The following is a 22946-nucleotide window of genomic DNA, read 5'->3' as shown; positions in this document are numbered from 1 at the left end:
TGACTAGAGTGTAAGCCATATGAAGGCAATAATGTTTTTTATGTTTACCAATATATTGTGTGCCTAGAAGAGTGCTAAGGAAATATGAGAAACCAGAAAATTTACTTGAGTTGAATTGAGTATCTTTTGAGGATATGATATATGATCTATTGTGAAAGAAAAATTGTTTCCAATTTTATTGCTGTGCAAATGTCTAGCATTTTAAAGTATATTACTCTTTGCCACCTCCTGCAATCCTATTTTTCTTACAAGAGATATTTTGGATAAGGAAGAAATTTTTAACCCTGGGTATAGTTGTTGCAGAGCTCATCAATACTTACTACTAAAACAGAGTATTCAGGAGGTGAGAAAAATAAGGAAAAATAAGAGAATTTTATTTGAAAAAATGTATTGTTGCCTGAAAATGGCTATGGATTATGTAAAACGAGGTTTTGGATTTCTTAAAAATTAAGACTCTCCTTGTAAGACAAACAAGCGGGTTGCAGAAAATATGAAATATTTTCACCTCCAAAACATTATAGAAAATATAAAGATGATTTTCTTAGTATCAAGTATAAATGAACTCCCAGGAATCCTATGAAACCTTTAGCTAGAATAACCGAGAATGAATGGGAGAAGAATCAAATCAATAAAATTAGAAATGAGAAAGGAGAAGTTACACCTGACACTGCAGAAATTCAAAAGGTCACAAGAGACTACTAAAAACAACTATATGCCAATAAAATGGACAGCCTAGAAGAAATGGACAAATTCTTAGAAAGGTACAACTTTCCAAGATTGAACCAGGAAGAGGTAGAAAATACAAAAAGACCAATCACAAATAATGAAATTGAAACTGTGATTCAAAGTCTTCCAACAAACAAAAGTCCAGGACTAGATGACTTCACAGGCAAATTCTATCAAACATTTAGAGAAGAGCTAACACCTATACTTCTCAAACTCTTCCAAAAAACTTCAGAGGGTGGAACACTCCCAAACTCATTCTAAGAGGCCACCATCGCCTTTATAGCAAACCCAGACAAAGATATCACAAAAAAGAAAATTACAGGCTAATATCACTGGTGAACATAGATGCAAAAATCCTCAACAAAATACTAGCAAACCAAATCCAACAGCACATTAAAAGGATCATACACCTTGATCAAGTGGGATTTATCCCAGGGATGCAAGATTCTTTGATATATGCAAATCAATAAATGTGATACCCAATATTAACAAAGTGAAGGATAAAAACCAGATGATAATCTCAATGGATGTAGAGAAAGCTTTTGACAAAATTCAACACCCATTTTTTATAAACTTTCTCCAGAAAGTGGGCATAGAGGGAACCTACATCAACATAATAAAAGACATCTATGACAAACCCAGAGCAATATTATTCTCAATGGTGAAAAACTGAAAGCGTTTCCTCTAAGATCAGGAATAAGATAAGGGTATCCACTCTCACCACTATTATGCAACATAGCTTTCGAAGTCCTAGACATGGCAAGCAGAGAAGAAAAAGAAATAAAAGGAATCCAAATTGGAAAAGAAGAAGTAAAACTGTCACTGTTTGCAGATGACATGATACTATACATAGAAAATCCTAAAGATGCCACCAGAAAAATACTAGAGCTACTCAATGAATTTTGTAAAGTTGCAGAATACCAAATTAATACACAGAAATCTCTTGCATTCCTATACTCTAACAAAAGAATATCAGAAAGAGAAATTAAGGAAACAATTCCATTCACCATTGCAAGAAAACAAATAAAATACCTGGGAATAAACCTACCTAAGGAGGCAAAAGACCTGTATGCAGAAAACTATAAAACAGTGATGAAAGAAATCAAAGATGGCACAAACTGATGGATAGATATACCATGTTCTTGGATTGGAAGAATCAATACTCTGAAAATGACTATACTACCCAAATCAATCTACACATTCAATGCAATCACTATCAAATTACCAATGGCAGTTTTCACAAAAATAGAACAAAACCTTTTACAATGTGTATGGAAACACAAAAGACCCTGAATAGCCAAAGCAATCTTGAGAAAGAAAAATGGAGCTGGAGGAATCAGATCCCTGACTTCAGACTATAATACAAAGCTACAATCATCAAGACAGTATGGTACTGGCACAAAACAGAAATATAGATCAATGGAACAGGAGAGAAAGCCCAGAGGTAAACCCACGCACCTATGGTCACCTAATCTATGACAAAGGAGGTAAGAATATACAATGGAGAAAAACAGCCTCTTCAATAAGAGGTGCTGGGAAATCTGGACAGCTACATGTAAAAGAATGAAATTAGAACACTCTCTGACACCATACACAAAAATAAATTCAAAATAGATTAAAGACCTAAATGTAATGCTAGACACTATAAAACTCCTGGAGGAAAACATAGGCAGAACATACTTTGACATAAATTGTAGCATGATCTGTTTTGACCTACCTCCTAGAGCAATGAAAATAAAAACTAAAATAAACAAATGGGACCTAATTAAACTTAAAATGTTTTGCACAGCAAAGGAAATTATAAACAGGACAAAAACACAACTCTCAGAATAAAAGAAAATGTTTTTGCAAATGAAGCAATGGACAAAGGATTAATCTCCAAAATATACAAGCAGCTCATGCAGCTTAATATCAAAAAAGCAAACAACCCAATCAAAAAATGGGGGGAAGACCTAAATAGATCTTTCTCCAAAGAAGACATACAGATGGCCAAGAGGCATGTGAAAAGATGTTGAACATCACTAGTTACTAGAGAAATGCTAATCAAAAGTACAATGAGGTATCACCTCACACTGGTCAGAATGGCCATCAACAAAAAATCTACAAACAATAAATGCTGGAGAGGATGTGGGGAAAAGGCAACCCTCTTTCACTGTTGGTGGGCATGTAAATTAATACAGCCACTATGGACAACTGTATGGAGGTTCCTTGAAAAACTAAAAATAGAACTACCATATGACCTAGCAATCGCATTACTGGGCATATACCCAGAGAAAACCATAATTCAAAAAAACACATGTACCCCAGTGTTCATAGCAGCACTATTTACAATAGCCAAGACATGGAAACAACCTAAATGTCCATCGACAGAGTAATGGATAAAGATGTTGTACATGTACACAGTACAATGGAATACTACTCAGCCATAAGAAGGAATGAGATTGAGACATCTGTAGAGACAAGGATGGACCTGGAGACTGTCATACAGAGTGAAGCAAGTCAGAAAGAGAAAAATAAATATATATTAACGAATATATGTGGAATCTAGAAAAATGTTATAGATGATCTTATTTGCAAAGCAGAAATAGAGACACAGATGTAGAGAACATACATATGGATATCAAGGGGGATGGGAGGAGGTAGCATGAATTGGGAGATTGGGATGGGCAGATATACTACAAAATATAAAATGAATAACTAATAAGAACTTACTGTATAGCCAAGGGAACTCTACTCAATGCTCTGTGGTGACCTAAATGGGAAGGAAATCCAAAAAAGAGGGGATCTTCGTATACGTATAGCTGATTCACTTTGCTGTACAGTAGAAACTAACACAATATGGTAAGGCAACTATTCGAATAAAATTTTTTAAAAATATTTCTAATTATTTTATTGAGACAGAAAAGAGGAAAATAAAAATAAGTAAAAAACACCTAGTCACTATTTGATGCCTAATAAATGTAAAGCTAATTACAAATTTCAAAGTAAATTGTGGAAAATATCATCATAATAGAGTATCTAGGTAGATCTGATCTGGCCAATACATCTGCAATATGAGCAGATTCTGGGACAGAATTATTTGTTCCAAGGTGATGGAGGCCCAAGACCCTCAGTATAAAGTTTGTATATTTTAGCACAGACCAAGGTCAATTGTCCTAAAGATTTTATATTCCAAGCTACTTTCTGCCTAGGGTCCAGTTAATGGGCCCTCAATAGAATTTGTTTAAAAACCTAAGGTGAAAAAATGTACCTGAGGATAAAACTTTATTCCCAGAGAAGAGGAAAAACTGCTCTGATCTATACTAAGTGTGTCGGTGTTATTAATTATTGGCTGACATCACTTCTAATCAGATGCAAACAGTCAACACTGAACACACCTATACCCCTCAACAAGTATGGACCTATCAGTTTACTAAACATTCCACCAAAATTTAACAGCAACTTAATGTTTGACAAATTTTGTGTTTCAGGTTAATATTTTCCATACATATAAGGCAGGCTGTAGACACAAATATACATCTGTTCAGAGTAATGTTCTTTATGACTCATTGGGAAATTTGACAAAGAAAAAAAAAAGTTTACATGTAGCCTTAGTTGATCTTTCCTTTGCATTCATCCTATATGCAGGGCATGGTTTCTACAGAACCTCAAGGCAACCTTAAAAAGGCAGTTAACAGCCCATTCATAGAAACTTGGGAAACTTGTTATCTTTCAGAATTCAATATTCTATGGCTGTGATATCTCAAGATCATATTAAATAAGTACATCTTGTCCCAGCTTCATACAGATCCCCGAAACTCATTTCCCCAATCTAGTGGAAAGTGTGGCTCTTAATGTCAGTCTTTTCAGAGACATGGCAAACACATCTTGGCATTTTCAAGCTACCTCAAAATTTATGGAATCACAAATGACATCTCATTTTTGAACATTCCAAGTTATTTGGCTCTTCAAATAAATGGGAAGTCTATCATGGCCTTAAACGGCCATTAGCAAGAAGAATATCAAGGATATCATAAAGGAACGTCTTTAAGCAGTGATATATATAAAAAGATAGAACAAAAGAAAATCTATGTGCAAATATATAACCATCAGGCAATTTTACTTTAAAAGAACTTCTGAATCCCTAGCAATGATAGTGAATAGGGAAGTATTTAAATTGTTCATATTTGCCTTTAGACATTACTCCATTATATTTTAATATTAAAGATGAGCAATAGGCCAAGGTTTATAAGCTCATAATTTATTTCCCATTATATACTCTTCATCTCATGGAGCAAAGCCAATGAGATTGATCTTTTGTTATGGCTGAGTAGTATATTATACATATACTATTATATATATGTATATGTGTGTATATATATATATGTATATATACATACACACACACACACACCACATCTTCTTTATCCATTCATCTGCTGATGAACACTTAGGTTGCTTCCATATCGTGGCTATTGCAAATAGGGCCACTATGAACATTTCCGTGCATGTAACTTTTTGAAACAGCGTTTTTGTGTTTTTTGGATATATATCCAGGAGTGGAACTTCTGGGTCATATGATAGTTCTAATTTTAGTCTTTTGAGAAACCTCCATACAGTTTTCCACAGTAGCTGCATAAATTTACCTTCCCACAAAGAGTGTAGAAGGGTTCCCTTTTCTCCACATCCTCACCAACATTTGTTACTTGTGTTCTTTTTGATGGTAGCCATTCTTACATGTGTGAGATATCTCATTATGATTTTGATTTGCATTTCCGTACTGATTAGTGATGTTGAGCATCTTTTCATGGCCATCTGCATTTTCTCTTTGGAAAAATGTCTATATTCAGTTCTTCTGCCCACTTTCACTTTTTAATCATGTTGTTTGCTTTTCTTGAGGTTGAGCTGCATGAGCTGTTTATATATATTGAATATTAACCCCTTATGGGTCATATCATTTCCAAATATTTTCTCCAATTCAGTAGGTTGTCTTTTCATTTTGACAATGGTTTCCTTTACTGTGCAAAATCTTTTAAGTTTAATTAGGTCCCATTAGTTTATTTTGCTTTTATTTCCTTTATTTTAGCACACACCTAAACCATATCACAGTGATTTATGTCAAAGTGTTCTGCCTATGTTCTCCTCTAGGAATTTTATAGTATCTGGTCTTACATTTAGGTCAAAAATTTGTCATTTGCAGCAACATGGATGGACTCAGAGGGCATTATGCTAAGTGAAATAAGTCAGACAGAGAAAGACTCATACCATATGATATCACTTATGTGTGGAAGCTAAAAAATACAACAAATGAGTGAATGTAACTGAAAAGAAGCAGACTCACAGATACAGAGAACAAATGAGTGGTTACCAGTGGGGGAGGGGGGACAATATACAGTAGGAGAATGGGAGGTACACATTGTTGGGTGTAAGATAGGCTATAGTATGTATTGTACAACATGGGGAATATAGCCAATATTTTGTAATAACTGTAAATGGAGTATAACTTTTTAAATCGTATTTTTAAATGTTTTAGTTAATTTTTTAAAAAGAGTGATCTTCTGATGAAAAAGCTAACATGTTCCAGTGGGAAAACAGAGTTTGCTTTATTTTGGACTCATATTTTTTTACTTGTTCTTTAATGATCACATATCATTTTAGATGAGTTAGTTGCCAGTCCCCCTATAATGAAGAAGAAAAGTACAATTTTTAAATAAACAGATGATACAGTCTTAGTATCCTAATGAGGAGTTTCCAGAAATAATAACCATTCTAGCAAATTACTGCCTGAGTGTTCACAGATCCATACAAAGTTATTTTATGGGTGAGCACTACATAATTTTTCAATAACAATTCAAAATCTAATTTGTATCCTGTTTTCCTAATGGAGTATCTCCAAACTTGATGAATGACCTTTCCATTTAATTTGAAGAGTCCCTGGAAGTATGCTGAGTATGTGTTCACTCTGCCCCTCAGGATACTGCCATCACAGTGTTATGTTCTGCTATTTATCACTCCCCTGGAATCTGATGCTCCTGCCATCTCTAATAGGCCCTACTGTTTAAAGTGACCATATACAGATTATCCAAACTAATACACTTTTGACAATGAAAAGGGTCACTATTATTAATTACACCACAGCAACTGACATTAACTAGACTAGTTCTAAGCAAATACAAACATGTCACAATTGCAAGGTTTCTTTCATTAGGGCCATCATGCTCCAAAGCCACAAGATGTTTTACACACAGAAAAAATGTTGGCATCATATTTTGTTACCAGCACCTTAAAACAGTAACGTTTGTGCTGTGGCAGATAACAAACACTTATGCTTTGGCCTGCACCTGATCACTTCTAAGGACCAGACCGAAGTCCATGGAATCCGGCGGGGAAAACAATTCTGACAATATCACACTTCCATGGAAGTCAGGATGACAATAAACTTAAGATATAATTCTTATCTGAGGCACAATGAACCCTATTAACATAATAGGAGACCAAGGATAAGGAAAGAGTTGGACAGTAAGGAATCTTCACGAGAGATTATGGCAGAGGTTAGGAACAGAGAGAAGTGATATCTAATTAGGGTTTTCATTTTTCCTTTTCAGCATTGTCATTCTCTTACAGCTTCCTCAAATCTTCGGTTAGTAAAAAGAAGCCCAGAGCAACTATAACTCAGGGAATTAATGGTATGTAAATCCACACATGGGATAAAGTAAACTGGAGAAAGAACTGTATCAACATTGACGACACTGAAGAACAGGCAGAAATGACTAGCAATGAAAACCAAATAGTGATTTGGAACAATAAATGATTAGCCACAACCAGGAGTCTCTAAAAACTCCCATTCACTCACCCTTCAGTGTTCTATCTATGGCACATTGTTCTGTCCTTAGGAAGTCAACTAAAGTTCAAAAATGCTAGTCTCTCTGTTCCCTAAGTATTTCCCAAAGAAAGATAGATCTTCCATATGGTGGTTCCACTTTCTGGACAGGTGCAGAATGACCAGTATTGAATCCAGCAAGTCAGAAAACCATGAACCAGTGAAACAATTCTGATCCCATTTTTCTAAAATCATATTTTGGATAATTTATGTCTCAGCCAGCTTCTCACTGACCATCATGATGAAAGGAAATGCAAAGGATTAACACAAAAAATAATATATATACACTTTTCAGAAAAGAAATTCCCAAGAACTCATTTTATTTCTGATATAGTTTCAGAAATTACACCATTCCAAGAGGACGTCAAGTAGGTCTTCTGCTTCTTTGTTTTTTGTTTTGTTTTGCTTTTGTTTGTTTTTTAGTTAGATATAGGATCTGGGAAGAATTATCTTGTGTTATCTCAAATTTCTTGGGAGACATTCTGAGAAAATAGTTTACTAATAGAGCTAAAAGAACGATTCAAGGAGACAGAGATAGGTGTAGAAAGAAGGCACTTAACTTCTCTCTTTGTGGTGTGGTGTTCTATATAATGTTCCCTGCTGCCTCATTGGTGAACTTTAAGGGGAGAAATGTATGCTTTCCTTACAATTAAAAGTAAATACAAGATTTAAAAAAAATTTTAAAGGATAAGATAGAAAACCAAAAATATTTTAAAGTCTAAATAAAAATTAACAAAACAATTAAATATTATGGGACTTGAGTTAGCATTAAAAAGCTAAAGCAATGGAGCAGGAATAAAACCAAGTAACTTAATATCTTAAATTTTTTAATTCTAAAAGAAACAATCTAACTTCATAAAATTTAAAATTCAGAGGCTATGATAGCAGTTAAATAAAAAAAGAGATGTAATATTAAAATAAACAAAGTCTAGTGTGAAAATTTGAAGTGTGCAATTCAGATCAAGAAGAAATAAAATGATAAAGGAAAAAAAATTTTTTAAAAGGTGAAGGTTACCACAAAAGAGGAAAGAAATATAAATCCCAGAAAAAAAACAAATGTAAAACCTATCTAAAATGTAGATCCACATTTCCTAATTACAGATTCCTCTTGTGTCAGGAATATACTTCATGGATAGAGAGCCAATGGGACACAGAAAAAGATATAGCTCTATCTTTATCAGTGGATATTTGACTCAGAAGTTATTTATATTTAATTTTTCAAACTATAACGATCAATTATTTGGTTGCAAGTTCAAAGCAGTTAGATACCATGTATCAGAAGGTATGTAGAAAGAAAACTGACAAAGTAAATTCGTTGAAAGTAGAAAAGAATAATAATTTAATGCCTCCTTCTTAGAGATGAACAGAAACTTATAGAAATAATAATATTGTAGAACCAAAAGTTTAATAGTATGCAGAGTCCTAGACATAGGACAATCAGCATTACATATTTGAACAGACTCCACCTAAATTGAATTATTTTAGTAATTACAGTATTGCAAATTCACACTTTTAACTGAGTTTTAAAAAATCCATACCATCTTGTAAAGAAAGTAGGTAAGTATGAAATTGGTTTTGGAAATATTTTATCAAAAAAAATGTTTTAAGGTTTTAATACTAGTGTAACTTTTTCCTGTCTGAAAATCTCTTCCTATTACACTAGCCCTCTACTGGCCATCACAATCAAGCTCTTCAGCAACAACAAATTATAATCATTGACTCAAAACATAAAAATTTATTTACTTGTGTTCTTTATGCACTGTACCAAAAATAATATTTTAGAGCTTGAGAGCTTTGAGACACAAATTTGATGCACCAGGAAGAACCAATTTGACTCTTTGGTTTCCCTAATTGATTTCTACATTGTGATTATAAAAATTATCTGTCCCTTTCCCATTTATTATAAAAAGAATTTCTTCTCAGTAGGTGTTTTACTGCTTCCTTCACATCCTTGTTTCTGAGACTGTAGATTAAAGGATTTATCATAGGAGTGATAATTGCATAGAACACGGCTATAAGTTTGTCAGTAGCATCCATGCCATCTGACTTAAGGGTCTCTTTAGACTTGGGCTTCATGTACATGAAGAGAATGGTTCCATAGAATATTATCACCACAGTCAGGTGGGCTGAGCAGGTAGAGAAGGCTTTGCTTCTCCCCTCAGAAGAGCGAATTTTAAGGATGCTGACAATAATTAATGTGTAAGAGATAATGATTAACAACAATGGTGTCAATATGAACAAGCTCGTGGCCACAAGCATGATGAACTCATTGCCCGAGATGTCAGCACAGGCCAGTTTCATGACAGCCAGAATTTCACAGGAGAAATGATTGATGACATTATTCCTGCAGAAGGGCAATTGTATGACAAGTGCAGTTTGTACTGCAGAGTTGACAATTCCTATGATCCAGGATGCAGCTGCCATGAGCACATAGGAATCCTTGCTCATGATGACAGAATATCTCAGAGGGCTGCAGATAGCCACATACCGGTCAAAGGCCATCATGCCCAGGAGCACACACTCTGTGGTCCCCATGGCCAAGCCAAGGAACATCTGTGCTGCACAGCCAGAGAAGGAGATCGTCTTTCTTTCTGAGAGGAAGGTCACTACCATGGGAGGAATGGAGATGGTGGTGTAGCAGATGTCCAAGAAGGAGAGGTTCCCCAGGAGGAAGTACATGGGGTATGAAGGTAGGAGTCTAAGATGCTGATTAAAATAAGGGTGCCATTGCCCAGAAGGATGACCACATACATTATTAAGATGAGCACATAAAAGAGTAGCTCAAGCCTTGGGTAACCAGAAAGCCCCTTCAGGAAAAATTCCACCAGAATGGTTTGGTTTTCCCATTCCATAGTATTGTTTTTTTTTCACCTGAAATGCATTACAATATGTTAAGATAAAATATGCATTCTACTATGATTACTTTCAACTGTGTACCAATGCATAAGTACCATATACTCCCAGAAAAAAAAGAAAATAAAAAAGGAAAAGACCAAAGAAAGAAAAGAAAGAAAGAAAAGTGGACCAAAGAGAATGAAGGTATGAATAAAGAGAGGGAAGGGAAGAGAACCTAACATGCTTCAAGCTACAGGCAATATGTCATGTAATTCATTCAATCTCATCACACTCTGGGAGAGAGGTGTCATTATCCACATTTTACAATAAGTAAATCAAAGCAGAACTCTTAAGTTAACTTGACTAAAGTAAGTACATAGCAGAGGTAAGATTCAAACGGACGTCTTCCTTGCTGAAGCCTGAGCTTTCGGCCATATTTGTCATCACATAGGTTAACTAGATGTTAAAATAAATATGAGTACTGTGTTATGGATAACTGAACAATAAACTATTTTTATTGCCTACAGACCACCACACAATAGATCAATGATCTTGTCACTCTTACAGATTACACTCTTATGCTTATTATCTGTCTTGCCCATTAGCATGTAAACTCTATTAAGGCAGATACTTTTTCCTCTTTACTTCCACAGTCTCGGCATCTATAATATAACAGACACAGAGACAGATGTTCAAAAATATTTATTGAATAGGTACATAAAGCCAAGGCCAATATGATGACCATATGTGTCCGTCCTCTGCTATTTAATTTCTCTGTGCCTAATTTCATCTAGGCTGAATAGCAACCCTATTAGGCAACCACTTTATTATCAGCATCGTCCTTCTCATTAGGAAAAAGGAGGAAAATAAGGCACAGAAAATTTAAATAATTTGCTTAAGGTCAGTGTCATATAGCTAAATAAATGATAGAGCCAGGACTTAAACCCAAGCCACATGGCTGTGGAGTTCAAACTCTTAATTGTTCATTTTTCAGAGAACTTGGCTCAGAGGCTAGAATATCTTGTAATCTAATTAACAATACTTTCAAAAGAAATATCAGACCAGAAAGGTCATTGGTCAGAAAGAGGCAAGATTTCAACATGGTGATTTGAGAGCAGTTTGATACTTTATATTTTGCTGGAAATTGTTCATTTCTATGACAAAAAATATATATTAGCTATATAATTGTTTATAATTCTGTGCTCTTCCTTTATGAGAAGTCCTATCTCCTTTTTCACTACTATTCTTAACTGACTTTTTCTTTATTAGCCTCATAAGAGGTTTTACCCTATTATAAGTTTTCTGCAAAAAAAATTTTAATGCTTTTGGATAGATTTATTTTTTCCAATTTTTTTTCCTCTTTCATTAACTTGTTTTCATCTTTGTGAATTTCTTTAAGCTTATTCAGAGTTTTCTAATTTCAAGAAATAAGAAAAAAATGCCTTAATATTTTATCTTTTTCCTCTTTCTATAAGGCACTGAAAACAATTTGTTTTACTATAGACTTAGATTTTGATATGAAATGTTCTTGTCATTGGTTTCCAGACAATTTTCTTCTCTTTTTCTCTGAGCCAAGAGTTATCTAGATATGCATACCTAGCAATTAGATATTTTTGTTTCATTTTTATTATATCCAATTTATTTTATTATGATTAAAGAATATGATCTGTAATTCTAAAGTTATGTGTTTTTGGCAGCCAATTACTTAATCCATGTTGTAAATATTAACAAAAAATGTAAATTCTCTTTGGGAAATATATATGGTTTTATATATATACACACAATACATGTATACCTATAATCAGGTTCACTGAATGTCCTAGTCAAATCTTTGAGATTATTTTCTGGTATCTATTCATATATTTAATCAATTCTATATAAATATTTGTAATCAAGTTTTACCTGTACATCTAGGATTATTTCATATATGTTTAGTTTCTGTGTTGTTTAGTGTATATCTGTTCATGGCTGATCATTTTCTTGATAAATTGTGCATATTATCATTAAGTGACATATTTTTATCACACTTTGTACGTTAAATTCCACTTTCATGATATTGATATTACACTCCTGTGTAATATCCTAGGTACATTCTTTTAGTTTGCTTTTGCCTACTCTCTCTTGTGCATCCCTTTATTTTCAACATTTTTTTGCTTTGTTTAAAGTATACTAGTTGTAAGTAACATATATTTGGGTTTAAGTTGTTAATCCCTTTGTACAGTCACTGCTTTTATGAGCATATTTAGTCCATTCACTTTAGAATACAATTATAAATGTACTTCATTTCTTTCTTTCCATATACTTTATTTTTATTACTTACTTAATTTGCATTACTTATATTTCCCACTTCCTTATTTCTGCTGGCTGATTAAATTGTCATTCCCCATTTGTTTGCCTTAAACCGAACACTTTACTCATTTTGTCCATTCCATAAGTGGTTAGTTACATTCTTTCTCTACTTTCATAATTTGAATTATAGACCCAAACATTTGCTCATAAAAATTAACTATTTTTTTCCACTAGAGTGCTCACTAATCTCCTAAATTATCCCTCAAACACAAAATGAAGATAGAACTACAAGAACACTTTTATTCCTCAATTTCTATCCTCATCCAACAATTCCCAGATGTTACTGAGATAATTTAGGAGAATCAAATTTAGGTAAATTTGGATGAATCAAAAATGTATATTAACTATATACACACATATGTATATATGAATTGTGACTATTATTATTGACATATCATTACCCTATTTGGTACTTCAAAGTATATATATATATAAACACTTACATATAATTATGTGTATATATATATACTGAAAAGGGTGTTTAAGAAACTTAGTGACCAAAATCCCAGGGAACATCCAAACAGAGAAATTTCCTAATATCACTCACTGTGACTTATATTTTAGGTAGCTGTGCACTGATATCTCATAAGGATGTCTATCTCTAATGGCCTTGCCCCCTAAAGGTGAGGAGACAGGCACTCTGATACATTCTCAGTGGACACACAGATAGGTATAGCCTCTGTGGATGACAGCTTGGCAGTACTTAGCAGAATCTCAAATGCATGCACATAACTTTTCATCACAGATTTACCTCTAGATAATTATCACATACTTAACGCTTGTGAATGTGTAAAGTGATTTATATACAAACTGATTCATTAAAGTATTGTTTGTAATAGCAGATGTGGAAGCAATTTAACTTTCCATGAGAAGGGGGACATAGAAATAATGGAATATCAGTCTTCTGTGAAAAAATTAAGGGGCTGATGAACCCAGTCACAGGGCAAGAATAAAGATGCAGATGTAAAGAAGGGACTTGAGGACACAGGGTGGGGGGCAAAGGAGAAGCTGGGACGAAGTGAGAGAGTAGTATCTACCAAATGTAAAATAGATAGCTAGTGGGAAGCTGCTGCATAACACAGGGAGATCAACTCAATGATTGGTGATGACTTAGAGGGGAGGGAAGGAGTTGTGGGGGGGAGGGGATATGGGGATACATGTGTAAATACAGATGATTCACTTTGTTGTACAGTAGAAACTGGTACAACAGCGTAAAGCCATTATACTCCAATAAAGAGCTTAAAAAATTTAAGGGGCTTTTTGTGCATTCACATGGAAAGATCTTCAAGAAGTACTAAGTGGAAAAGTAATGTTCAGAACAGTATACATGGCACAGTAACATTTGTGTAAAAAAGATTTTACATATATTGTATGTGTGTGTATATATGTGTGCATGCACGCACACACACAAACACACAATTTTGCCCCCACATAGAATACCCCTAGAGAAATAAACAGGAATAGCTTGTTATCTCCAGGAAAGGAAATGAATAGTTCATGAACAGAAATGGAAGATAGGCTGTTTACTCTATATTACTTAGCACCTTTTTAAAATTTTGATCCTTGTGACTATAATACCTATTCATTAAATACATAACATTTAAGCTAAAGAGTTCTTGCCTTTCAGATGCACGGCATTTCTCCCTTCACTTTTCCAATGGTACACAGCATCAGACCATCCATTGTCATGGGACACAACCACATGGGTTTAAAAATTGTTCTAACTTGTTCAGAATCACATTTTAAATGGGAATTGCTGAAGACTAACAGGTCCTTTAAATATACTCACAGTCTGAATACTCAAGATACTTTAAGTAGTATCATTAGGATTTCCAGGCCCATATGGATCTCCGGTCCCTCCAACAAGCTGCAAGCTATCCTTTGACCTGGTTTAGGGTCTGTCCTTCTACCCCATGTCATTTCCTCTCCATTAAAAGTGATACTGTTTTATGAGGTAGTAAAATTCCTGGAACAATATTATAGCTCAATAAATGTTAGCTATTATTCTTGTTCCATTCTCAAAGTCTTCCCTATTCAGAATCCTTTGTCCATATAATTTTATAAGGTAGTTTGCCCTGAATCTCAGGTCCACCTTCTCAATTTCAGGACATAATTAGTCACCTCAGAATCACCCCAAACCCAACTTGATTGATTTTCTTATTCTAAACTCATCTGCTATCCCCAGCTCTTAGAATTTCATAGCTTTGCATAAAATTTGCATTTTATTAAAATTTTTTAGATTTTCTGTGTTAGAGTATAAACCACTTGAGACCCAAAGGGCATTAGGTACATGTGGAGTTCATTGAATAATGGAGGTTATACATACGCCTGTAAAAATCATCTCTGCAAAAACTCTTGTTCCATGAGCTACCTCCATGCTACATGATATTCTATCAAGCACATTCTATAATATTTTTAAGTGCACAGGCCTTGGAGGCAGGTTTAGTTTAAATGGCATTTCTTCCCCTTACTAACCAGCGTGGCCTGGGCATGTTTCTGATCATCACCTTTCCTGGCTATAGCATGAAGATAAAGATAGCACCTATACCATATATTTGTTGAAAAGATTAAATGAGAAGGTGTATATTTTTAAATTAGCACAATAATGGTTTCCACTGTTAGTTAGTTAGTGGTTTCCTTTATGCCTCTCTTTCATGGTTCTTCCTTCCGTTAGGTCTTTTACATCTTTGAACCTGTCATCATTGTCTTTGCAGAAGGCCGGGTACATGTAGCTTAAAAGCTTAATCAGATCACACACAGTGTTCTGTTGAATTATATTATTTTCATCTTACAATCAAATCCCAATATACTTTATTAAATTTATATTTATGTTCCTTGTTAAAAACATGCATAACTTTTTTGACTGAACTATATTAATATAAAAAATAAAAGGAAAAGTCACTCACTTTTACAATTATAACCTAATAATAGAAGAGCAAATTTTGAAAATAGCCACCAAATGTGTATGCAAACACACTAGGATGTTGCTCGAGCACATCTCTCTCTGGCTATTCATTGCTTTGGTAAATTATCTTTTTCAGCTCTCAGGAAATGATTATGTTCAGTTTTTTTTAAATCCAAATTGGTCATGGTTTCCTCCTCACTTATTATCTCTACATAAAAAGTCTCTAGCACAGTACCTAGCACATAGATCACCTTGTTCTCAGCTGACTGAACCAAATATTTCAGAGTTGTTGCTAGAGGACCAGGAAAACTTGTTTGTTATGAATTTTATACTACAGAACACAGAGTCGGCTGTCTATTGTGCAGTGAGCCTTAACTGGCTAAAACTGATAACAGAGTGCACAAATACTTTGTGATGCACTAAAAAGCTACACATTGACAAAAAGTAATTCACACCTGCTGGGAAAATTCCTTTCAGTTTGTTGCTCAATTGCCTTTGCATGCTGAACTGCTCTTTTGGTCTCAAAGCTTTTTTTTTCCTGCCACATCTCAGTGAATAGACCCTTAAACTCCATTTTCAATACTCAGTCTCTCTTCAGTGAGAAAAACATCTCAATTTCAAACTTGATACTTTTAACGCATCAGTCCAACTGTTACTTATAGTTGATAAAATCTGTTTCTTGTCTTTGCAATAACTTACCTCCAAACCAGAGACGTGTCTCTTTCTTGGTTGTAGCAACAACAGATATTTTCATCTTGCTTTTCTACTTTCAGCCAATTTTCACGACTCCTCATTAGTAGCTGAACCTCCAAAGAGGCAGTTACTGGTGAGTAGTCATTTTGCCATTAGCAATTCACTGATTTGGTGACACTCATAGAAACATGATTATTTCAGGTATGATAACTAGGATAAATTCCTCTAGTTCAAATAAAGCATTATTAGATGCCTCTAGTTCAAAATAGGAATATAATTAATATTTAGCAATGAATTTTAGAAATAGGGCAACTGCCCTTGAAGCCCAGGCTGAAACACCACCCCATTGTGGAGACCCACAAATACCTAAAGAAACTGCTTCAGGCTTTAGGACACAATTTAAATGTTCTCAAGGAGCTTCCTAGACCTCTGTGTATAACTGTAAATTGCTTCAGAGATGTAATACGTAGAAAACTTATGAGACTTCAGAAACAAAGCCCTAAAGACCTAATTACAGGAAGCCTATTACTCTGCTCCATACATAAAATCAGAAAGGGGCTTGTATAGTATCTTCGGTTTCCCCAGTTGAATTCTCTCTCAATCTCTCTCTCTCTCTCTTCCTCCACTTCCCACTCTCCTTGCTCTCTCTGTTTCTTTCTCTGAATCTCTCCCTCCCACCTCTCTCTTACACACAAACAGACACACACAGACACACACAAATACACACACACCATTTGCGAACCATAAAATATTATTTAGTGTACAAATTTTCTGTTCACTTTATAGATTTAGCTTACAGTGAATGCTGAGTTTTTGAATATACATATATTTATATTGTAAATATACTAAAAGTGATACACACTGTAAGAGAAAAAAAAATTTAAAGGAAAAAGGAGGGAAAAGAAGTTAAGGCAAGGAAAAAATATAACCTCAGGCAAAATGCAGAGGTGTAAAGAACAAAGCTGAAAATGAATTATAATTAAATAACCTGGTGATAACCATAGTTCTAAAATGGGACTGATCTTCATTATAGAACAATATAATAACTCATGCTAAACTCATTTCCACCTTTCTCTTGAGCAGCCACTGAAGTACCTTAGGCTGGATACTTTTGAATGCTTTTTTTTTCTTTTTCGTCTCTTTTTTCTTTCTTATTTTCTTTCTTTTCTTTATATTTTAAATTTATTTTTAACAAAGTAAATTCAAATTATTTTGTTAGGATAGAATTCTAGTAGTGAAATAAGTGGGTCAAAATAAAGGAAAATTTGTATGACTCCAAAGGATAACACTACTTTATGCTTCCACCAGTGTATGGTGTTGCTGATTTTCTCTTGCTCTTTTCCTCACTGGGTGTTGTCAGTAGTTTAGTTTTTTTCCTAATCTAAAGGGCCTAAAATGGAATCTCATTATTGCTTCAAATGGCACATTTAACTACCATAGATATTTAACCTTTTTGTGTGTCTTAAATAGCTATATTTTCTTTCTCATGTGTTGTGTGCTCATGTCTTCTACCAATATTTCTATGAGGTGTTTTATATTTTCTAATCACCTCTATTTTTGTGAAACTTATTGCATACCTACCTAATGAAGCTTGTAGTAAGAATCTCTATGAAGGGGAAAAAATGCACAAGACACAGTCTCTACCTTCAAGAATCCCATAAGTAGTGAGAAAATAGCCATGTAATAAAATGATTACAACAGAAGGTGGTAAATGCGGCAATAAAAATGATGACTTGTGCTATGGAGGTATAAATGACAAACAATTCAGAATCAAGAAATAATTTCTAGGAGAGGTGAGACCTGAACTGATTCTTAATTTGGGAGTAAGAATTTGAGAAAGAAGTAATACAGGGAAGGACATTCCAAAAAGAGAAAACAATAACAACAAGGGTAAAAGACAAGACATGGCATGATGAACACAGGAAAAGAAAATAACTCAGCATCACAGGAACCTAAAGAAAGAGGCAGATGAGGGTTACTGGAAGATGAAACCAAACAAACCAAAGCAAAGAGGGCCTCATTTGCCAGAAATGTCAATCAGAGCTTAGTTACAAATGACAGTATACACTCTGGATGATTTAAATACAAAGAACTTATTTCATTTACTAGTATTATTAAATGATAGTGTGAAGGTGTTATCATTCCTTCTCAAGAAACATGTTTTCCAAATCACAAAACCTAAGAAAAAAATTGAGAAATTGGAAAAGCATGAAAAGCTTTCAAAATAAATTTTCTGAATGAAGAACCCTCTAGAGGCTCAAGTATTAAATAAGTATATCAATATTATAATGATAGTGTTTTTGCCCAGCAAATTTGAACACATGGGTACATCAAAACAGGGGACTTGCCTTTCTTTACTTCAGACCTTGATTTTATAACACTGTGAGGGGGGAAAATCCTTCTGGTGTTCTCCTCTGAGGAGAAAAGTGCACATTAAAATTTCTATTTCCTTCATTTTCTAGCTGAAATTTATAAATTTGATATAAGACTAGGACCTAGATCAGTCATCCCAGAGATTTTATAGAAGCAGTTGGATTCAGGCTGTGGGAAGAAACGAAATTAGAGTCTGAGTATACAAGCTAGCCTGTGGGTCAGACATAATGTGTCTGACTTCAGCGGTTGTCCACCTACCTGGAATTCTTAGCAGGGGCTAGGGGGGAGTCCTATGAGCTGCTGTATGGGAACAAATAGGCTCTAATAGTCTATTCTGTCAGAGTGCGAATCTGATACATCAGTGGTCTCAACATTTGCCATCAGATTTAATCTGTGAATAATGATGATGGAAGCTAGAAGTAACTAAATATAGTTCAGGAATGTTTACTAGTCCTTCTACTAAAATCAAAAACTAAACTTGGAAAAATAAAATCAATATACCTTAAATTCCACAAACATTTAATGTGGGAAACCAGGGAGGATGCAGAGGACAGTAACTTGGAAACACCTGCGGAGGGCACATGATGGCTGAGTGACTGTAAACATGTTCTGAAAATAGAACAAATCTCAAAGGAAAACCGACTGAGGTAAGTCAGTCACGAAGCCCGATGGTGCCGGCTCCGTGTTGAAGCTTAGCTATACTCCCTAGTAGTGATAATATACACAAGGTGTTCTGTTTTGGCTCTTCTGAAGTCTCATGCCTTGTGTTTTTCATTATTTTGTTTTATAATTTGGTCCCTGCTAGAATGCTTTTGATCTTTCTCAATAAATATGCCATGGGAATCAGAGCAAGGGGCTCTTGACTGACTTGGTCTTGAGTCCCCTGACCCCATGCTTTCCTATACTCTTGTGTGAATTTTCTTAATTCCTCCGTGCCACTCACATTCAGGTTTGTTCGTGTGGAGGTTACCTCCACAATTTCATCCTTATTTGTCTATGTAAAATATGCTTATGTCCAACATCCTCTGAATTTAAAGACCCATCAGTATAAAATGGATTTCCTAGAATGTGGCTCACTCCTGAACACATTTTCTCCTTCATCTTGGGCTCTAAATTTGAAGTGTTCTCTTCAGATAGAGTAAAAATTTGACGGGAAAGCCAAGGAAAATCAAGATAATGTTAACCTCCTTCTGACATCTCCGAAACCTCTGCTTCATCAGATCACTAAGGTCACAAAGCTAGTTAGTAACAGAGACAAGACATAAATGATGGTCTACACTAAAAATCAAGAGCTTGGATATTCTAAGATTTGGAATATTATTGGAATTTCCTCAAGATATCCAAGAAGTCTGGCTTCTTCTAAATCACACTGATATGACCTGCCATCCAACTCAACACTTGTTCACATTTTTACCTGGACTAACAGACTAGATTTCAAATTTAGTTTTAATTTTGCAAAATTCTCTTTATGCTAAAGCTAGCATGTAAGCTAAAGAAAAAATTTAAGGAAATAAAAAGGACATTCTGATTGATGGCATAGGCTCACCCAAAAGCCCCATTTACCCATTCCCTCTATAGTCCCAAATATTCAGTATCCTTAGGGTTCCACAGAAAAAAATATTCTAAATACTGAGCAAGAAAATTGTATTTACTGGCTTAGCACTATTGGAGATTAATGGGAAACTATGAGGGTGAGTCAAAAATTATTCGTACTCTGGTGGTAGAATTAATTTTAATTAACTTTTAGCAAAGAAAAATACATTATTTTTCGACATAATCTTGATTTTCAATACTCTTTGTCCATCTGTCAATAAGCTTTTGTATTCCCTTATTAAAAAAGGTTTTAGGCTGAGCTGCAAGCCACAAATGCGCTGCTGTCTTCGCCTCATCAGAAATAAATCTTCGTCCTTGTAGGGCTGCTTTCAGGGGAGCAAAGAGGTGAAAGTCTGACAGAGTAAGACCAGGACTATAGGGAGGATGCTTTTTAACACCTCAAAATGAAGTTTTTGCAGGGTGTCGACAGTGTGGGAAGAAGTGTGCAGACATGCACACCTTCAGAACACAAAAAAAAGAATCACTGCACATTGCTCTTCTTTCATGCAAATCACAAGTGGGGCATCCATTTTTGCTCGCACCACAGTTACAAATGAAATGATGTAACACAATCACACCCGCACAACATTTGACTGGGGAGACAGTAGCCTTGAATGGAAAGTGCTGATAAGACAGTGCTGGTAAGATAACTTCTTTGGCCAACAGAAGTTTTAACATAACCAGAATGCGGATAATTTTTGACTTACCCTCATATAACATAAGGCTCTCCACTGGAATGTGGGGACAGTGTTTTGGGGGATTCCTGTTTAGATTTTTTCACATTTTTAAAGATTTAATGAAGTATTAACTATGAAATGATGTTGTATAAAAGAGTGAAAATAAAAAGGCATATAACACCCAATTCCAACATGGCAATGAATATAGAATATCTTTTATAATGTGTTAGAGCAATAGGTGCTCTCTCTCTTTTCCTCATCCTACTGCCCTGTATCTTTCAAATTCTCTATAATGAGCATGAAAAAATTTTGAAACGTTAAGGTCATTAAAAAATTTTAACTAATATACAAAAGTGCAAAAAGAAGTTAAAGCAACCAAAATTCCAACAAAACTCTCAAGTTTCAAAACTGTTCAACAAGTTCACAATCCAATAGTTTTTCCATTCACTTGCTAAAGAGTCTTCTGTTAAATAGATGTATTACGGCTTCTTTCACATCCTTGTTTCTCAGACTGTAGATTAAAGGATTCATCATGGGAGTCACCACCCCATAGAACATGGACATTAGTTTGTCAACAGCATCCAAATCATCTGAATTAAGTGTCTGTTTAGACTTGGGTTTCATGTACATGAAGAGAATGGTTCCATAGAATATTATCACCACAGTCAGGCGGGCTGAGCAGGTAGAGAAGGCTTTGCTTCTCCCCTCAGAAGAGCGAATTTTAAGGATGCTGACAATAATTAATGTGTAAGAGATAATGATTAACAACAATGGTGTCAATATGAACAAGCTCGTGGCCACAAGCATGATGAACTCATTGCCCGAGATGTCAGCACAGGCCAGTTTCATGACAGCCAGAATTTCACAGGAGAAATGATTGATGACATTATTCCTACAGAAAGGCAATTGTATGACAAGTGCAGTTTGTACTGCAGAGTTGACAACTCCTATGATCCAGGACGCAGCTGCCATGGGTACATAGGAATCCTTGCTCATGATGACAGAATATCTCAGAGGGCTGCAGATAGCCACATACCGGTCAAAGGCCATCATGCCCAGGAGCACACACTCTGTGGTCCCCATGGCCAAGCCAAGGAACATCTGTGCTGCACAGCCAGAGAAGGAGATCGTCTTTCTTTCCGAGAGGAAGGTCACCAGCGTGGAGGGAATGGAGGTGGTGGTGTAGCAGATGTCCAAGAAGGAGAGGTTCCCCAGGAAGAAGTACATAGGGGTGTGAAGGTGGGAGTCTAAGATGCTGATTAAAATAAGGGTGCCATTGCCCAGAAGGATGACCACATACATTATTAAGATGAGCACAAAAAAGAGTAGCTCAAGCCTTGGGTAACCAGAAAGCCCCTTCAGGAAAAATTCCACCAGAATGGTTTGGTTCTCCCATTCCATTGTATTTCTCTCTTTTACCTGTAAGAATTCAAATAATTTTTTGAAGTACTAGTTTCTTTACTATGGTAAGTGCAACTTCACCAGTGCACAAATATAGAAATTTTCCATGAACACAAACAGAAGTCAGAAAGAAGAAAATAGAGAAGGGGAAGAAGAGAGAAAAGGTAAGGGAGTGGGGAAGTAAACAATACAGGAAGAGAAATATGAGGGAGAAATGATGGTACTGATCACTCTTTCTGAATCAGCAACTGTGTGTGAAGTTTTTTCCATGAATTACCTCATAAACCCCACAATTTTTATCATTTTTAAAGTTAAGCAACTTATCTAAGTTAAACTAAGAGAGTTTAAGCCTAAAGTCATATAATTGATGTGTAGCAAAGCCTGGGCTTAAAATCAAGCCTGCTTGTGGTCCATAATCAGTTGACATGTGGCCAGCCTAGCTCCTGGGTCAGGAAGACTCAACAGTAACCCAGTGCATACTGGAACGGTGAAAGAAGTGTGTCAATCTGATGGAAGAACGGTCAGCAATAAACCC

General features: G+C 35.1%; 2 protein-coding genes across 2 annotated transcripts; both read right to left on the bottom strand.

The window, feature by feature from the left end:
• Nucleotides 1–9463: 9463 nt before the first annotated feature.
• On the bottom strand, nt 9464–10431 carry LOC130844294 (olfactory receptor 13C2-like). The gene has a single exon (XM_057720611.1). It carries the CDS (start codon nt 10262–10264, stop codon nt 9464–9466), a length of 801 nt encoding a protein of 266 aa, XP_057576594.1. The 5' UTR covers nt 10265–10431.
• An 11023-nt stretch (nt 10432–21454) lies between these two features.
• On the bottom strand, nt 21455–22411 carry LOC130845681 (olfactory receptor 13C2). The gene has a single exon (XM_057723240.1). The coding sequence runs from the start codon at nt 22409–22411 to the stop codon at nt 21455–21457; it is 957 nt and encodes a 318-aa protein (XP_057579223.1).
• Nucleotides 22412–22946: the final 535 nt, after the last annotated feature.

The sequence above is a fragment of the Hippopotamus amphibius genome, chromosome 2 (genome assembly GCF_030028045.1).
Source record: "Hippopotamus amphibius kiboko isolate mHipAmp2 chromosome 2, mHipAmp2.hap2, whole genome shotgun sequence".
In the NCBI taxonomy this organism is placed as follows: Eukaryota; Metazoa; Chordata; class Mammalia; order Artiodactyla; family Hippopotamidae; genus Hippopotamus; species Hippopotamus amphibius.
The sequence above is the reverse complement of the archived record's forward strand: the minus strand, read 5'-3'. Positions and strand labels throughout refer to the sequence as shown.